Here is an 18,480-nt window from a genome sequence, read left to right as displayed (position 1 = left end):
ACTTGATCTTAGATCCATCTGAAAGAAAAATTCATTCTCTATAAAAAAGACCTGAATGTCCTTTATCGTATCTCTGATAGTTTAAAAGATATATCAATTTTTTAATTGACAAATCAAGTAGTGGCGATAATTACCGTACCGTATGATATTAAAATTAATTATAATAAATAAAAGAAAATTTTTTTTGGAACTTTTTTATATATGGCTGTTTTTATAATTTTTTTCTGCTTCAGAAAAAAAATATAACGTTGGTCAATATTTGTTTATAACAAATTGTTAAACTAATAAACAATTAAATAATTAATAAAAAAAATTTTTTTTTTGCCAAACTATTTAAAAGTGTAAATTATGATTTTTAAAAGCAAAATTTTTTCTTAACTAATTGTTTAAACAATCGAAATATGAAAAAATCGTTTTTAAACAATTAAAAATTAAAATTAAGAAAAATTTTTTTTTTTAAAAATCATAATTTTTTGTGGACAACCAAATAGTAATAAAAATTTTTCAAAAATATTGAATTTCTCTATTTGTTTAAAACAATTTTATAAACAAATTACGTAAAAAATTCATAACCTATATTAATTACTGCCATTGCTTAATGTGAAAACAGGCATAGCTAAATATTAGTTGAAAAAAAAATTTTTATCAACTTTTTTTAGATTTTTAATTTTTCAATAGTTATAAAAAATCATAATTAACAAATTAATAAACTTTAATGAAAATTTATCGCAGGATCTTATAAAGTATATATATCAAAAGGGCTCCACGAAGTTTAAAATTTATAGGCCAATTATTTATACCTTTTATCCCATTGTTTATGCCAACGGAGATTGGGAAAAAATTTGTTAGTTAACAATTAGATAACTTTTTCAAAAATGGTGATTAAACTTTTTTTTCTTCGCGGCTCGATTCTTTCAAGTGTTAAGAAGATACTAGAATTTTTTCAAATTTTTAAAATCACATTTTATGTTATAAAAAAATTATTTTTATTGCTGAGCTCTCTTTAGCGGCGGCGCGCGCATGCCGTAACAGCCGCGCGGAGCCCTATTTTCAACGTCAAATTAAAATTATAAATAATGGAGATAGAGTTCCGGGAGTACGGACTTTTTTCTTGGAAATTTTCTCCTCTTTAACGGGCTTTTTTCAAAATTGCTTAAATATTAATATTTTTCGAGTTATTAACAAAAAACGAAATATCGTTTTTTTTCCATCTTATTTTGTTAATAACAATTGCAATTTTTTACCTGCACCAAAATCCTTCAAAAACATTTTTCTAGAGGTGATTCCGAATCGAATGAGCCATCGCTCATATTTTTAGGACCTTTATCTCTATTTTTCACGTTTTTGAACTTGTTGACTAGACTACAAACTTGGCGGGAAGTTTTAGGGTTGGCCGCGCAGTCAACCGATTTCTAGATTTTTTTTTTTAATTCCGACAATTTGAAACTTTGATGTATATAGAAAAAAAAATTAACTTGAATCTAGTAAATAATTATGAAGAACTTCATTTTCTTGAATTGATTAGAGAAATTGTTAAAATAATAAATTTTTTTGCCCTCTGGGCGGAAAGTGGCAACTTTGGTCTCACTGCGCTAAACAAAGTTGCCGCTTTCCTCCTTCCTCGGACAAAAAAATATTATACAGCCCTTGGGAAGTAAAAAAAAAAACCTCAGATCACATGTTTGTTGACCTCGGCTTCGCCTCGGCCAACAATTACATGTGATCTGAGGCTTTTCTTATTTTCCTTCCCAAGGGGTGTAATATACTATTTCTTGGTTTACCTAAATTTTACTTGACTCTAGAATTTTTCGTCTTGATTTAAAACAATGAAACTTTTAAAAATATTTTCTTGGTTCAAGAATTTCTCTCTTCGATGAACTTAATTTTTTTCTCTGTGTGAATTTTAAATAGTCATATCCTGAAAATAAAGATACTCACGCTGTTAACACAGCACCTAGGTCCCAATGATGATCATCGCTTCTGGAGCAGGTCGCGCCGATCACCTGGAGCTCATTCCCGCCCAAGAAGCCACTGGCCATGTCAATCAGTCCCTGTATTTTCTTCGTAACCTGTTCGGCTTTGCAGGTCGCGGGGATGCAGGCACTTAGAATAAGAGATACAGGCATCTTTGTGCCGTTGATATTAACATCAAGCGCATACATGCAGTGCTGTCCTTGTATTATCTCGTTTCCCACGGTGACGTTAACCACGATGCGTTGGTCATACATCCCTAGGTCCTTGATGATACCTTGGATGAGACCTGAGGGAATTTTTGAGCTTGCGTCGAACACGATTATATATATCATATGAATTATATGAATCATATATAATCGTATATACAGTACAACCAGGTTATAAGTTACATCAGATGATCTACTTACTCTCACGGCAGTTATATCTATATATGAAATATTTCATGTAAGTAGGAGAGAGGAAAAAGTATGACTTATAACCAGGTTGTACTATAATCATACATAGCTTTTTTTACCCAGGTGATAAATTTTGAATAAAATTTTTTATTTTTCGAGAAAATTAATATATTGTAATATCTTAATTCAGCCGTAAAATTTTATGGAATGATTCAAAATTCGGCAGTTGATGTGATATTATGATATTAATGGGCTTAAAATTGTTAAATTATCTTAATAATTAAGAAAAATCAGAAAATCCTCGGTAAAAAATCACTTTATTATTTTGTTTTCTTTTAAAAATTAATGATACAATTTATTTTTTTCTCAAAAAATAAATGAGAATTATGAGGCTGCACTTTTGGATTTTTCAAATTTATTCTGTAAAATACCCTCAGACTTTTCTTTAAAACCATCATTAGCGATTCCATTCTCAATAGTAATTTCTATTTTCTTCAATTTTGCAGATTTATCTCCCTTTACAACCATTTCTGATTGACTAATCGTAGATATATTAGCGAGACTCAATTTTTCAAGGACCGAAATGGTAACTCAAACATGAGGCTGAAAACGAATCCACCTAGGATGTAAACCACTACCTCACCGAGAAATCCATGCATCTACAAAATCGATTAATCGTTGGTTAATTTAGTATTGAGAAGGCTCGGCTATTAAGGCTATTATAAAAAATTTTCACCATTTGTGCATCGTTAAAATAAGTAGGAGCTCTGGAGAATGCTCTTTTAATCGTTTGAATTTCAAAGTGGATTAGGTAAATCGAGTATGACATCCTACTGAATGGGGTGTAGATCGGTAATGACAGAAATTTGGCTATAAATCCTGTAATAATAGAAGTAATTAATAAATTTTGTCCCAACGAACAATTAATTAATGAATTAATCTATCATCAAGTTTGAGAAAATTCTTTAAGAATTTAATAATAAATTTATCAAGCTTTAAAAATGATCCTTTTTTTTTTACTCGGACTGTTGGAAAAAATTATTTATTATAGATAAAAATTAAAATTTTTAATGATTAATCACCTAAAATCAAAATAATGTCATAATACTAAAATTAGCCGCCGTTTTAAACTTTGATTTTTTTAAATTTATTAAATTAGAACTAAAAAATATTTTTTAAAAATTGCACTTATATTAATTTAAAAATTTCTTTTTACCTCCATGACCTAAGACAGATACATAGATAATCCAGCAGACTCCAAACGCCCAAATATGCTGTGATAATCCAGCATAGAAGGTTTCCCAGTAGATATTCCAGTGGTAGTCTGCACTCTGGTAGATCCTGAACGTAAAAATCGAGAACATGAAAGCTAAAATGGTTAAAATCCACCCCATTTTCCTAACTCGAGGGCCGGGGATTCTCCGATCGGCAGCCAGAAGATATCCTACCAGGACTCCCAACAACCACGGACCGGCATGTGTGTAAGTAACGAGGTAGAAATAAAGCATCATATCTATCTTTCTGTCCAAGCTTAAAAAAAAAAATCAATTAGCCGTCTGTTATCGTCAGAAGATGTATGATTGATCAGTATACACTTACTCGCCAGCTAATGTCCAAGCGATAGTGAACTTATTTACTGCCACTACGACAGCTGGTGTGATTATCGACGCAATGATTGCGGCGAAGAGAATACTTAATCCCAGCTTAGGCTTCTTGTAAAGTGGATAAAATATTAATGGACTTAGCAAAAACAATTGCATGTCCATTGCCAAGTACCAAGTGTGAAGCAAACACTCCTAAAATTATTTTTTTTTAATTTCGGATTCCTACAATGGGTGATACAGTAACTTATTCTAAGGGAGGGAGTATTTTACGAATAATGAATTTAGTTTTAGGATCAGTTATTTTCAATTCTAACTTCTAGTTTATTATTAATTAAATTAATTATATGAAGATTAGAAAATCCAAAAGTGCACGACTGATTATGATCATTCAATCATGAAATAATAATGAAATAAAAAATGTGAGAAAGAATCTACAATAGCTGTTACATGGCGATAATTCTTAAGTGTCTCTAGTGGGATAAATCTACATAATATATGTAGATATACAAACTTTTGGTTTTTTTATTTCATTAATTTCAATTAAATGAAACTGAGTTACATAGCCACTCGTAATACAGGATGACCTCCAATTCCTTCAAAGAAATAAAATAAAAAATTAGGGAAAAGGTTGACCCTAAAGAACATCTCTGTAACTTTCTGCTTATTCCATATCAAAGCGCTTAAAATTGCACTTATGATGTTTTTGAGCTCTTTGAGTGCAAAAATATAATTTATGCGTTATTTTGATCTCTCCGAGCTTAAAGAGTTAGCTGTTCTAAGCTTTTGAGCTCTTCGAGCTAAAAAGTATGATAGACATTTAATAAAACACTATTTTTTGTATTTTCAAACCGCAATAAATTCTGAATGAATGAACCAATTTCCACGCAGTTGGAAGAATTTGACGCAGTTTTTCAAATTCTATGATATACTGTTGAACACAAATTGATCAGACTGGAAATTCCAATGTAATTCGAAAAAATCACTTTTTTCAACTTTTTTTGTTAACGATAACTTTGGAACGAATCAACCGATTTTGACCGGCTTAGCGGTGATCGACGTGTTTTCTTCATGTTAAGAGCTGATTAGTTTTTCGCATCGATCGGTAACGCCGTTTAAAAGTTACTCCAAAAGAACTACATTTGAAAAAAAATTTTTTTGTAGTTTTCTTGAGATTTTTTAAACTCTACCGGTCTGAATTGGTCCAAATTATATTCAAAATCTAAGTTTGGTCAAGCCTTTTTGAATAGCTTCAACCACGATCAAATCGGTCAAGCCGTTCAAAAGTTATGAAAAGTTTAACTACATCCACACACACACACACACACACACACACACACACACACACACACACACACACACACACACACACACACACACACACACACACACACACACACACACACACACACACACGAATACACACATACACACGGTATCAGGCGTCTTGATCCCCGGACAAAATATCCCCGACAAAAAATCCCCGACAAGTTATCCTTCAAATTCGTTATAGTTTTCGAAAATTTAGATGAAAAAAAAAAATTATTAAAGAGCACAATGATAAAAAGGCATAACACGGTAACAAGCGTATGTGTTGGTCTAATGTCGAATAAACACACACAAAAACCATGTTAAAAGAGCGCAAGACTATTACCCGCATTTGTTTTAGTCTAATGTCGAATAAACACACACACAAAAACCGTGTTAAAAGGGCGCAACACTCTTACCCGCGTTTGTGTTAGTCTAATGTCGAATAAACACACACAAAAACCGAGTTAAAGGGCGCAACACTATTACCCGCGTTTGTGTTAGTCTAATGTCGAATAAACACACACAAAAACCATGATTATGCCTCGATTAAAAATTTAAATGAAATTTTTCAAAAAATTTCTTTTTGCTATAACTTGTATTAATTGCCTTTGATTATTTATTCATCGACTTTCTCTTATTTAAATTATGATTTATTTTGTAATAAGTATTTTATTAGTCATTAAATGATATTACATAATCAATATTATCTAGTGTTGTAAGTGTTCTTAATTTTATATATTGATACAAAAGATAAAGTTATTTAAATAAATTAACTATTTCATCTTTAATTTTTTGTGGTTTGTCGTTTTATTTAAAAATTCCGGCTATTTAGGATTAATTGTCGGGGATATTTTGTTGGGGGATCAAAACGCCTGATACCGACACCGATAGTTTTTGTGTATGTTTACTCAGTAATAGGCCAACATAAACGCGGATAATAGTGTTGCGGCCTTTTAACATGGTTTTTATGTGTGTTTACTCAGTAATAGGCCAATTCAAACGCGGGTAATAGTGTTGCGCCCTTTTAACATGGTTTTTGTATGTGTTTATTCTACATCAGACCAACACATACGCTTGTTACCGTGTTGTGCCCTTTTATAATTGTGCCCTTTAATAATTTTTTTCTTTTATTTAAATTTTCGAGAACTATAACAAATTTGAAGGATCTTGTCGGGTTTTTTTGTCTTGGGGATATTTTGTTTTGGGGATTTTTTGTCCGGAGATATTTTGTTGGGGGATCAAAACGCCTGATACCCCCCCCCCCCACACACACACACACGCACGTGCGGGAATAGTCAGGGAAGCTTCCTAGGACCTCAAAACGTCGAGATCGGATGAAAACTCGATTTTCGAAAAACGGAGTAAAACCAATAACTTCCCGATTTTCGAAAATTATCAATTTTCTTAGCGTGAAGTTAAAAATTTGACTGAATTAATGGATTTTTTGGCAAGCCATAGTGTTTACGGGTTTCACATTTAACGGAGTCGAGGAAAAGGGGAATATTTGTTGAACTATTTTGATGTTTTTTTTTCGTTTCTATTGCACTAAATAAATTTTTGAAAAGTATGGAATTAATCTCGATTAAATAATTTTGACCATAGTTTGCAAAATATCTTGATTCCGTTAACTAACCAGGGTATAATAATAAAAATAGTTGCCGAAATGAGGCGAAGAAAATTTTTCGATCGTAAAGCACTCTCTGATGCTTCGCATCATGAGTCGTGCAATTATTTAATCGATAGGTTAATTAAATTTATACTAACTATTCCATCCTTGTAAACGTAATTATGGACATACAGAAGCATCGGCCACCAGTTTTTTAGGCAGTAATGACTCTGGATATTCATTGTCGTCTTCCATAGTGCACCTGAACCCATTTTCGGAAGTAAGAATGTTGTGATCGAAAGCAGTGCCAACAATGCGGGTGTTAATCTGCGTTAATCATTGTTAAATATGTTAATGAGGCTGAAAGTAGGAAAATTTTTGTAAACATTAAAGTTATCGAAAAACCAATTTTTTTTATGATCTTTACATTAAATTCATAGTTGAGGTATTACAATCTTCATTGAGAGAATAAATTTGTTTTTAAAATAAATTAGCAATCTCATAAAAATAAATTAATTTTTTTTTCCTGTAACTCTATTGTTAAAAAAAATCTTTTTCAATAAAAAAAAAAAAAAAAAAAAAAAAAAAAACCCTTTTAGATAGTATAACTTGCCAATTTTTTAATTTATTTTTTCCAAATCAAAAAAAAATTTTTCTTCAAGTAAATTACTGTTAAAAATACTTTTATTTCTTCACTCAAAGAAAAATTAATTTATTGTCACAACAATGCTCATTTTTTTTTTCAAAATAAATTTTTTTCTGGGTGTATCAATCAAAAATCCATTTTTTTTGATTAATAATCAATTTTGTGAACTAAGTAAAAAATTCCTCACCTCAAATATCTACGAAAATAGTAAGTAAAAATATTTAACTTGCGTCTTATGGCCATCTTTTTAATAAACTTGTATGAACTCAAAAATCCGGTTATCACTAGAAATGTATTGACGGAATTTGGAGTTAGAAGGATAAATACAGCATTCCAGGATTGGGTCCACTAGAATAAAATATATATTTATTAAATATATATATATATATATATTTATTATTATATTATATATATATATATATATATATATATATATATATATATATATATATATATATATATATATATATATATATATATATATATATATATATATATATATATTTTATAGAATATATTCGATTTGTTGAGTCAATAATTAGCGATGAATAATGTATCTTACTGTTACGATGTCACGGAGATTAATAACACTGCCAGAAAAAGTGTGATAGTAAAAGTGTGCTAGCATGATCCAGCATACGCTGTAGAATCTGAGGCCTGAGATGACCGGAATCTGATTTTCAGAGACTTTAGTGCTTAGGATGTGTTGGCTGTTGGTGATTAACGAAAATTTGCAGAGAGAATTGAAAAATCCACTGTTGATGCTTGTCAAACGTGATAGTGCATCGCAGAAAGTGCAGGTTAATAGAAAGGTCAGAAAAACTCCGAAAACATAGCTGGAAAAATTATCCAGTAATTGGTTTCTGATCATTTTGTTATTATTGATTTTATAAGAAAAATTAGAAAAACGTTTTTTTTAAATTAAGTTTTAGAAAATATAAAAAAAAATAAATTAATGAGGGATCCTTTTCATAAATAATTTTGAATCAATTATTTTAAGTTCTGTTCTGATATATTTAACAGCGTTCACGTTATTTTTTCTCAAACTATTTTTACCATTATTGACTAATGAATTGTCTCATGTTAATTGAGTATTGATTTTACATGAATATTAGTAATTCCGAACCGATTACTGCTTCTAAAGAAATGTTTGTACAACTGCTTGTATATTTAATTTTTCCGTATCAAGCATACTTGCTTGATCAATCGTTACGTAATTTTCATAAAAAATTTAACGAATACTCTCTTACAAATAGTTTAATTTTCTATACAAAATTATTTAGTCTCAGCAATTTTTGTGCAAGCAATGTTTAAATTAATAAAAAGTTCAGTGACCGATTAAAAAAAAATTTTTTTAGTTTTAAATTTCGGAAATCATTTCGTTCCATTAAAGAACTTAAAGAAAGTCAAAAAGAGTTTTTTTTTGTAACAATGAAAAATTTTTTCAAGATTCTTTCTATTTTTTTTTTTTTTTCAAATTCCGATAGTTTGAATCTGCGATGTGCGCAGAAAAAAACTTAACTTGAATTAAGTAAATAATTTTGAAGAACTTCATTTTCGTGGTTTGAGTAGAAAAATTCTTAAAATAATAAATTTTACTTAGTTTAAGTATATTTTACTTGATTCAAGAATTTTTCGTTTTGATTAAAAACAAGGAAACTTTTAAAAATTATTTTCTTGGTTCAAATATTTCTCTTTTCATTCAACTTAATTTTTTTTTCTGTGTAAGTTTTGAATAGTCATATCCTAAAAACAAGGATACTCACAGCGTAATAACAGCACTCAGGTCCCAATGATGATCATCGCTTCTGGAGCATGTCGCGCCGATCACCTGGAGCTCACTCCTGCCCAGGAAGCCACTGGCCATGTTAATCAGTCTCTGCATCTTCATCGTTACCTGTTCGGCTTTGCAGGTCGCGGGGACGCAGGCACTCAGAACAAGAGATACAGGCATCTTTGTTCCGTTGATATTAACATCAAGTGCATACATGCAGTGCTGTCCTCGTATTATCTCATTTCCCACGGTGACGTTGACCGTGATGCATTGGTCGTACATTCCCAGGTCTTTGATGTTCCCTTGGATGAGTCCCGAAGGAATTTTCGAGCTTGCGTCGAACACTAATAAACCAAAATACTTATTATTGAGGTAATTATTAATAAATTACCCGCAAATTTTTTACAGGATCATACTTTTCAGTGCCCAAAGCTCATACTTTAGCAGCGCGTTCTCAAAAATTTTCATTTGCCCATCGCACTTCGCTTCCCGAGAATTGTTCCTTGTCAGATAAATCTCAGGAATTTTCATCGGTTCAAAAACCTTGTTTCTCACGGGACCATTGGTGTCTCGACATTTTGAAAAACAGAAGAGACAGAAAAAGATTAATAAAGTTAAATTTTTTGCTACTACACGCACTGACATTTTGTAATTATGTGACTTATCATCGTTGCTAAATGATTATTCATCAAACCTAGAATTATTTGTCAAAAGATAACATTCCGGTAACCATGTAAGTGTGATTAATTATAAGTTGGGATATTAGCATACTTCCCTGCTTTTGGTATAAACTTGAAACTTTTTATTTTTTAATCAATCACAATGTTTATATTTTTTAAAAATATATATATTCTAGTTCTTTAAAAATTTCGATTTTCAAGTATTTTATTAATTCATTTTTTTCTTGTGTTAATATATTTTTTTTATGTATTAGTAAGATAAAATACCCAGTAGTTGCAAAGGTTTCAAAGTAAAACGTATTTTACCCTCCTTTTAATATATAAAGATGTAATTATTAGTTCAAGTAAGTGATTTTCACGAAAATATAAATAATTTTAAATTGATTAAAGCGCAAAATAACGTAGGTAATTGAATATTTATATTCTGACAATGTTTTTAAGATAAACTATGAAAGAAGTAGTAGTTGAACAATCAATTCTGACAAGCCGCAATAGTTAAACACTCCGGGAGCAGTAGTTGAACTAATAAAATATATGGCAATAGGCACACCAAAAATTTTGAACGTTTTATTGAAATATCAATAACATATTATTGATTGAAATTGAAAACATTACTATAAATATTTAATATGTTCATTTAAAAATGAGAAACATTTGTAATCTCAAAAATAAAAAATTTGTAAAACTGTTTTTTTGTAATAACTTTTTAACGGCTTTACCGATTGATCTCAAAAACTAATCAGCTCTAAACCTCAAAGAACCATGTCGATCGCCACCGGCCCGGTCAAAATCGGTCGATTCGACGAGATATCGTTGTCGAAAAAAATTGAAAAAAATGTTTTTTTTTCAGAATTTCTATGAAATTTATAGTCTGAGCAGTTTGCGTTTTAAAATTTTTTAAAGAGCTTAAAAAACTGCGTTGAATGCCGCAAACCGCGAGAAAATCAGTTTATTCATTCACAAGTTCCAGTTTGAAAATTCAAAAAATAGTGTTCTATAAAACTTCTATCAGACTTTTGCGCTCGAAGAGCTCAAAAGCATAGAACAGCTATTTCTTTGAGCTCAAAAACAAAATGATTTAAATGTTGAGCGCTTAGGTATGGAGTAAGCAGAAAGTATCAGGGATGGCCTTTAGGGTCAACCGTTGTCCTAATCTATTTACTTAAAATGATAATATACTGTTTTTTCTTACGGGTTGTTCGGTTTACACTTTAGTACTTTTTTCCTGAAAAAAATAGCATCTATCGAATATTCTCGACATGTCAAAGGGAGTATTTTACTGTAGAGGCATGAATTTCGCTCGGTTTTAGAAGCGCTGTACGAAGGAAACAAAAAATATTTTTATAATCAATTTTTTTTATCATTTGTTTATTGATGTTTTATTATTACATAAAAAAATTATTTAAAAAAAAAAATTAAAATTGACAAAGTTATGAGCAGTCAAAGTGGGGGGTCAAAAAAAAAGTAGGTGTCCTGGCGTACATTATTCCAACCCTCCTGGTGATCTGAAACATAAAAAACAGACGGATTCTTAATTATTATAGATGCCGCTATCGTATAACCCTTTGATAAGTTAAAAAAAAATTTTTTTTTAAATGGCGGCAGTTTGAAAAAAAAATTTTTTTTTTCATATTTTTTTAACAATTCCGAATTTTTTAGAAATACTAGATGAGAGGTTATAGTTTTGGGCAGGGTTCACGAGATGAAGCGACGTATAGAGAACATCCTCTCCAAATTTGAAGTAAATCAGTTCATTAGAACTCGAGATATCCTTACCGCCAGCTCGAAAAAAGTAGTTCCGAGAAAAACGCGTTCAAAGTTTTGAGACAAGTTTTCGACAATTTTACTTGTAGAATGGTACAGAATACTTACATATTTTTAATCGGCGATTCCTGCTCCATATAAGAATCCTTCCTCTACTTCAAAATGCTCATTCTCCGATGTTCTCTTGTGAAGACGTGCAGTTCTACCCTCCTTTGACGCCTCTGAAGTCCGGAGTTCTGAGCGCTCGATACGCGCTTCGTCCCGTCTCGCTGCAAAAGCATTAGCTTCTGGGCCAATCGTGATTCCCATAACATCTAAGATTTTTAATATAGGTACTAGTGAACCCGACAGACGTTGTCATGTACATACGTCTTAAATTTAGAAATTTTAAGAATGAGCTTGTATAGTTAAAAACATCATTAGTTAACAATATGCAATGGGCATTCTTCAATAATTAACATTTTTGTAAATATAAGCCCATTCTGATTTTATACTCATCAAGAGCTTTCATTTGAGTACCCACATGCATTTTTGATATATTTTATATATTCATATATTTTACAAATACCATATATATAAAATATATAAAAAATGTTATGTGGGTACTCAAATGAAAGAACTCGATGAGTGTAACATCGGGATGAGGTTATATCTTTCAAAACTTCAATAATTGAAGAAATGACATTGTATCTTGTCAACTAATGATATTTTGAAAGATATAAGCTCATCCCGATGTTACACTCATCAAGACCTTTCATTTAAGTACCCACATCAATTTTTCATATATTTTATATATTTATATATATTATATATATGAAAAATATATCAAAAATGCATGTGGGTACTCAAATAAAAGCTCTTGATGAGTGTAACATCGGAATAAGCTTATATCGTTAAAAACATCATAAGTTAACAAAATACATTATCATTCGTTAATTATTAACATTTTCATAAATATAAGTCCATTATGATTTTATACTCATCGAGACCTTTCATTTAAGTACCCACATGAATTTTTCCATATATCTTATATATATGATATTTATAAAATATATGAAAAGTACATGTGGGTAGTCAAGGTCAACAACAATTTATAAATAAAAAATCTATTAAACAAACATTTTCTCGTGGACTGAATTGTGAATCTAAACCATTCTGGAATCCACCGGAAGACACACAAAAAATTTCATTAAAATCGGTCCAGCCGTTTAGGCGGAGTTCAGTGACAAAAACACGCACAGAAGAAATATATATATATATATATATATATATATATATATAAAGATTATATATCAATTTTTCATATATTATATATATTCATATACAGTAGAACCTCTATAACTTGAACTCCAAGGGAGAGGCAAAAAAATTCGAGTTAACTTTAACTTGTCGTTTCGAAATTACGACCATCATTATGAACAATTTTTGTTGCTCCAAATGATGTCATTTGGAAGCATGAATTGAATTTACGAATTTTTCGCAAAAACAATTTCGATTGAGATGTGGTGCCAGCTAAAAGTGTTTTTAAAGGTTCCGGTGGTGGATTTAGCGATGGCAGTGAAATTTTTCCAGATACGCAACATAAACCAGCTGATTCACCTTTGTACTTGAAAGCATGACAATGTTGACACTCTTTGTCCATACTACCAATCGAGATTAATGCATGTGACGAAAAGTTGATTTCAGGATCATATTCAAACGCAAGGCGATTGAGTGGTGCTCTTGTCAATGCTCGATCATTTTGCATCCGGCGTTGGTTACGTTCTCTATGTGCATCCGTCGCTTGTTGACGTACCTCTCGTTGTCTTACTGCATTAGCACGAAGACGTCGAGTGCGTTGTACTGAATTTTCATTCGCACGTGTAGATGCAACTTGATCTCTCAGATTTGCATTATCCGCCGAGTGTTCATCATCTGTTCTATTTATTCGACGATCATGGACCAATTGCGCGTTTGGAGTACGTCGACCAATATTTCTGGCTCTTCCTCGAAGACGTGGCATTTTTCTGCAGAAAAAAAAATACTGTAATATATAATACGCAACGAATCTGAGTTTTTTATTAAGAATGAAATTTTAATTAATTAACAAAAAATATTTATTGTAACAAATTTTAGATAAAAAACGTGTAATTTTATTTTTTTTCTTGGTAATTTGTAAAATGACTCATTTTTTCCAAAGTAAATAATTTTAATAGAATTTTTTTTTTAATTTTTTGATAGTTTTCTTTTAAATAATTGTTTTTATTTAAAAAATAAATAATTTTTATTAAAAACAATTGAAAAATATGTTATGAAGTCAATAAGCTACCAAATAATTTTGAGATTAGGATGGTTGTTAACAAAAACACGTGTAAATTTGATGAAAAATATATACTAAATATACTTAAATAATCCACAATGAATATGAGTTATTTATTGAAAATAAAATTTTTAATTATCACCGAAAACGATTTATTGTAACAAATTTTAGATGAAAAACGTGTATTTTTATTTTCTTATGTCTTAGTTTTGAAAATGAATAATTTGTTTAAAGTATATAATTTTTAATAGAATTTTTTAATAATTTTTTTTATTTAAAACATGAATAATAAAAACAATTTAAAAAATTTATGACCTACACAAATAAATTTATAGGTTAGGTTGGTTGTTCTATAACTCACGTGTAAATTTGATAAAAAATTTATACAAAATATACTTACTTCGATTCCACTCTAAATTCGCAACAAGTATCGTTTTTTAGGCACACTTCAAAACTCTTCAAACATCAATTTCTATTCGTAGTTAATATTTTAATTAGCACACGACTTGAACAAACACAATAATAACAACAAAATTTCAGATATTTTTCTCAATTTGATCGCAGCACTAACTATCGGGACTAACTGAAATTAATATAGAATAATATTCAATATTTAATGCTGCGATGACAGCGCAGTTTATCGGATCGAAAGTAAAACATTTCCAAATTAACAACTACTTATAAATGAAAAATTAGTTAAATAAACATTTTCCAGTGGACCAAATTATGAATCTAAACTATCCTCGAATCCCCTTGAACTCACACAAAAAATTTCATCAAAATCGGTCCAGCCGTCTAGGAGGAGTTCAGTGACATACACACGCACACAAGAAATATATATATATAAAGATAAAACCTTCATTAAAAATACTAACTGCGAAGAAAGTGGCAATTTCAATTGTCTTCGGTCCAGCATGAATGTGCTTCGGAGCAAAAGTCCAAATTAACGAATTCAAAGATTCGTTATTATTTTGGATTTCAGAACCCAAACATCGTTCCAATAAAGAATCAGCTGATAAACTTTCATAAATTGGTTTTATTACTTCTAAAACTTTGTCATTTAGAGGAGGATTTTTGTGGTCAAATTCGTCAATAGTGCCGTCTTCTATTGCCTTCTGATACTTGCACCAACTAGATGAACAATTCATGTGCTGAGGATTTTCGTTAGTTGAAATTTTATTAAAGTAGGTTGCCCACACATCTCTCTTCATATCTTCAACAGAATCTGGATTTCGACGAATTGCCAAACCATAATATAAAGACAATTCATTGATAAGCTTATCAGTGAGTTTACCAGCGCCTTTGCCACCAATACCTTTATTATCTTTTTTTGCTTTACGTAACCGTGAACCCATGCGTTTTTTAACATGCCCAACACACTCCTTTTTTCCTACTACCGGGTTATCATTGTAGGGGTTAATATACAATAGATATACAATAGAAAGGGACATAAGTAGGGACTCGGGAACGCCTACCGTCTTTTGTTAACTTGTAGCGGTCGGACCGGAACCGATGCCACGTTACTAAAACGGCTATAACTCATGAATTAATAGGAATTTTGAAAAATCCTTTTAATGACATATTTTTGAATATCTAAACTTAGAAAATATGAAAAAAAAAAATTTTCGATTTTTTCAAAATTCTACAGTAGAATACTCCCTTAATTTATATACCCTCATGTCTAAAATATTTTAACTGAATAATTTTTTTTTTAATCTTAGTATTTGTTTACCTTTATTTTGTTAAAACACATCCATCGTAATTGTAAAACTTGGACGGTAATGAGATGCCGTTTTTTTTTTACATATACAACTTAATCCTCTCAGGGCCTATTTTAATTCCTTCTTAGAAATACTTAATTTTTAAGCATCTGTATTTAATTGCTTTATTACCTTGTTAAACAAATATTTTGGCAGATGTTCATTTGAACTCACTTTTTCTTTCTAATTGCTAATCTTATTTTTTTATATTTAATTTTAATTTTTTATATTTTCAGTAAAAAATTTTTCAATCAACAATTACATCATATGACAATATAAAAATAGTTATAGACGAAGTTAAAATAAAGTGATGAAATTTATCAATTGATTATTATTGAATTTTGTCGTCACTAAATTTTGTCGTCACATTACAGATTTAATCAGTTTTATTTTTGAAAACTAATTACCCGTCAGTAACTTGAGGTAATCTTGAGGTAACAGCCGTTAAACTCTCAATAAAATTTTTAGTCGTCAGTAATAAGAGTGTCATTGCACTGTGACAAACTAACCAACATGTTATCCACCAGTGTCAACGTTTTCTTGGCATTCTTGCTAGTAATGCCTGCAACAATCGAGGCTTCAAATGAAATTCAGGCGACAATAGAACTTCCACAAGACAGTCCAGATGTTCAGTACTTCGCTGGGGAAGGTGCAAAAATTTACAAAAAAAATCTGAAACTAAGTAGATTTGTCGTTGATGAAATATTCGATCCAAGGGTTGAAGTTATGAATAACGGACGTCAATACGTTATTTATGCTACAATTAGACGCTGTCTTCTACGAAACAACCAGGCTTGTGACATGAAAAAAGCAAGAAGGTACTACTGTACAATTAGTGTTGCGACAGAAGATATTGACCCGATCAAAATTAAATGTCTCAAAAATATGGACTTATATTTTTACTCTAAATTCTATTTACGTGAAAATTAGATGCCTATGGGTGATTATTATTATTTCAAAAGTTGGTGATTATTATTATTTCAAAAATAAATTATAATCTGATATGGTTTGTTAAATATTTATTTATTTTTAACTGAAATTATTAAAGTTAAACAATTTTTTAAAAAGTTATTTTTATTTTATTTATCCTTTTTTTTGTCCAAAAATTACATTATATAATATAACGTGGTGCTTTATATAAAAAACTAAAAATTACAGTTTTAGATTGTTATTTTTACAGATTTTGTAAGAATCACATTGTAAAATTCAAATATTACATTTAACACTGTAAAAATTAATATTAAAAGTTTGAATTCTAAAAATATTATTTTGAATTACAATTTTTTTATTTTTTAATTTGAAGCGATATTTATTACTATTTATAATGTAATTTTTTCCTTTTTTTCCGGGTATGTAACACTCAAATACATTAACATTTCTTCTTTCAGTCACACTTCATAACGCAATCGCTAGAATTATAGCGTCATAGGTAGCGAATGCGAATTTTTAATCTTAGATATTCTGACTTGAAAAAAAAATATATCTTCTAAGAAATTTTAATTTAAAAAACTTTCAAAGACATATGTTTGTTAATTGAAATACAAAATGACAATTATTCTTCTCACTTTGATTTTTTTTTTATTTTTCGATTTTTATTCTTAAGGGGACCTGGTGGTTTAGCAGCCTAAAATTTAAGCTATTTTGAAAATTTTATTTCTACATGAAGGTAATTATTAATGCTTTGAATTTTTTCTTATTTTTTTCACTTATTCTATTACTTATCAACTACACAAAAATGAAAATTAAAACAAAAAAAAATTTTTTTTTAATTAAAAAAATAGCCATCACTGGTGGGGTGTGATTGATCTCTTCATCTGATCTAAAATAAAAAAAAAAATCACGGATTTTCAATATAAGTATAATTATCGCAGGAACTAGAATGAAATAAAAAAAAATATTTGATGAAATGGCGCATAGTAAAAAGTACGAATCTGAAACTCGTTTTTAGTCCTCTAAATGTCTAAGATGTCAATGAATTTGAATTAAAATAAATTTTATAATATAAATATTTTATATCAATCTACTGAAATTTTGAGAAAAATTAAGGATAATAAAACTCATTATTATTTATAAGAATTAATAATTTTATCAGGAAAAAGAGCAGATATTTATAATTAATAATTATGATAAGAATGCAGGTTTTCCTAGTTTCTTAAATTTTTTTCTTTTATCTTCCACTTAATTCCTTAAAACTTATCACAATATCATTACCCAGTAAACACGTTTACGTCAATGTGACGTAAAAATGACATTGGGCTATGTCAGGATTTACGTAAGAAACAAGTCACGAACGAGTCATATGTGACTCATTGTTTCACTATAGTGATAATGATAATAATATATTTGATTCAATTTACTTACAGCTATTTATATTATACATCATACATAAAATAATACTTTTTTTTATACACAGAAAAAAAAAAATGAACTTGAATCAAGTAAATAGTTTTGAAGAACCTCTTTTTTTTATTTAAGTAAAAGAAATTCTTAAGGGGTTAGGGGTAGTCAGAGGCACGAAAAAATGAGAATTTTCAGTATTTTTTTTTTTGCTAAAATCATGTTATTTTACAAAAGTAGTAATATGGCATTATTATACAATGTTTTGACTTGAAGTCACAAAAATTTCAAAAAAAAAAAAATTTAATTTCCAAAGTTATAGCTGTCTGTGTT

General features: G+C 29.7%; 1 protein-coding gene across 1 annotated transcript; it reads right to left on the bottom strand.

Annotated features, from left to right (window-relative positions):
- Positions 1–2,905: 2,905 nt before the first annotated feature.
- LOC123271051 (O-acyltransferase like protein-like) lies at positions 2,906–9,931 on the bottom strand. Its single transcript, XM_044737287.1, has 9 exons — positions 9,724–9,931; positions 9,300–9,651; positions 8,096–8,369; positions 7,721–7,881; positions 7,046–7,214; positions 3,969–4,165; positions 3,586–3,899; positions 3,106–3,248; positions 2,906–3,028 (listed from the first exon to the last, which is right to left on the bottom strand). Exons 1-9 carry the CDS (start codon positions 9,836–9,838, stop codon positions 2,933–2,935), a joined length of 1,821 nt encoding a protein of 606 aa, XP_044593222.1. The 5' UTR covers positions 9,839–9,931; the 3' UTR covers positions 2,906–2,932.
- Positions 9,932–18,480: the final 8,549 nt, after the last annotated feature.

Source organism: Cotesia glomerata, linkage group LG8 (genome assembly GCF_020080835.1).
Source record: "Cotesia glomerata isolate CgM1 linkage group LG8, MPM_Cglom_v2.3, whole genome shotgun sequence".
NCBI lineage: Eukaryota > Metazoa > Arthropoda > Insecta > Hymenoptera > Braconidae > Cotesia > Cotesia glomerata.
This window is presented reverse-complemented; position numbering and strand designations above follow the sequence as displayed.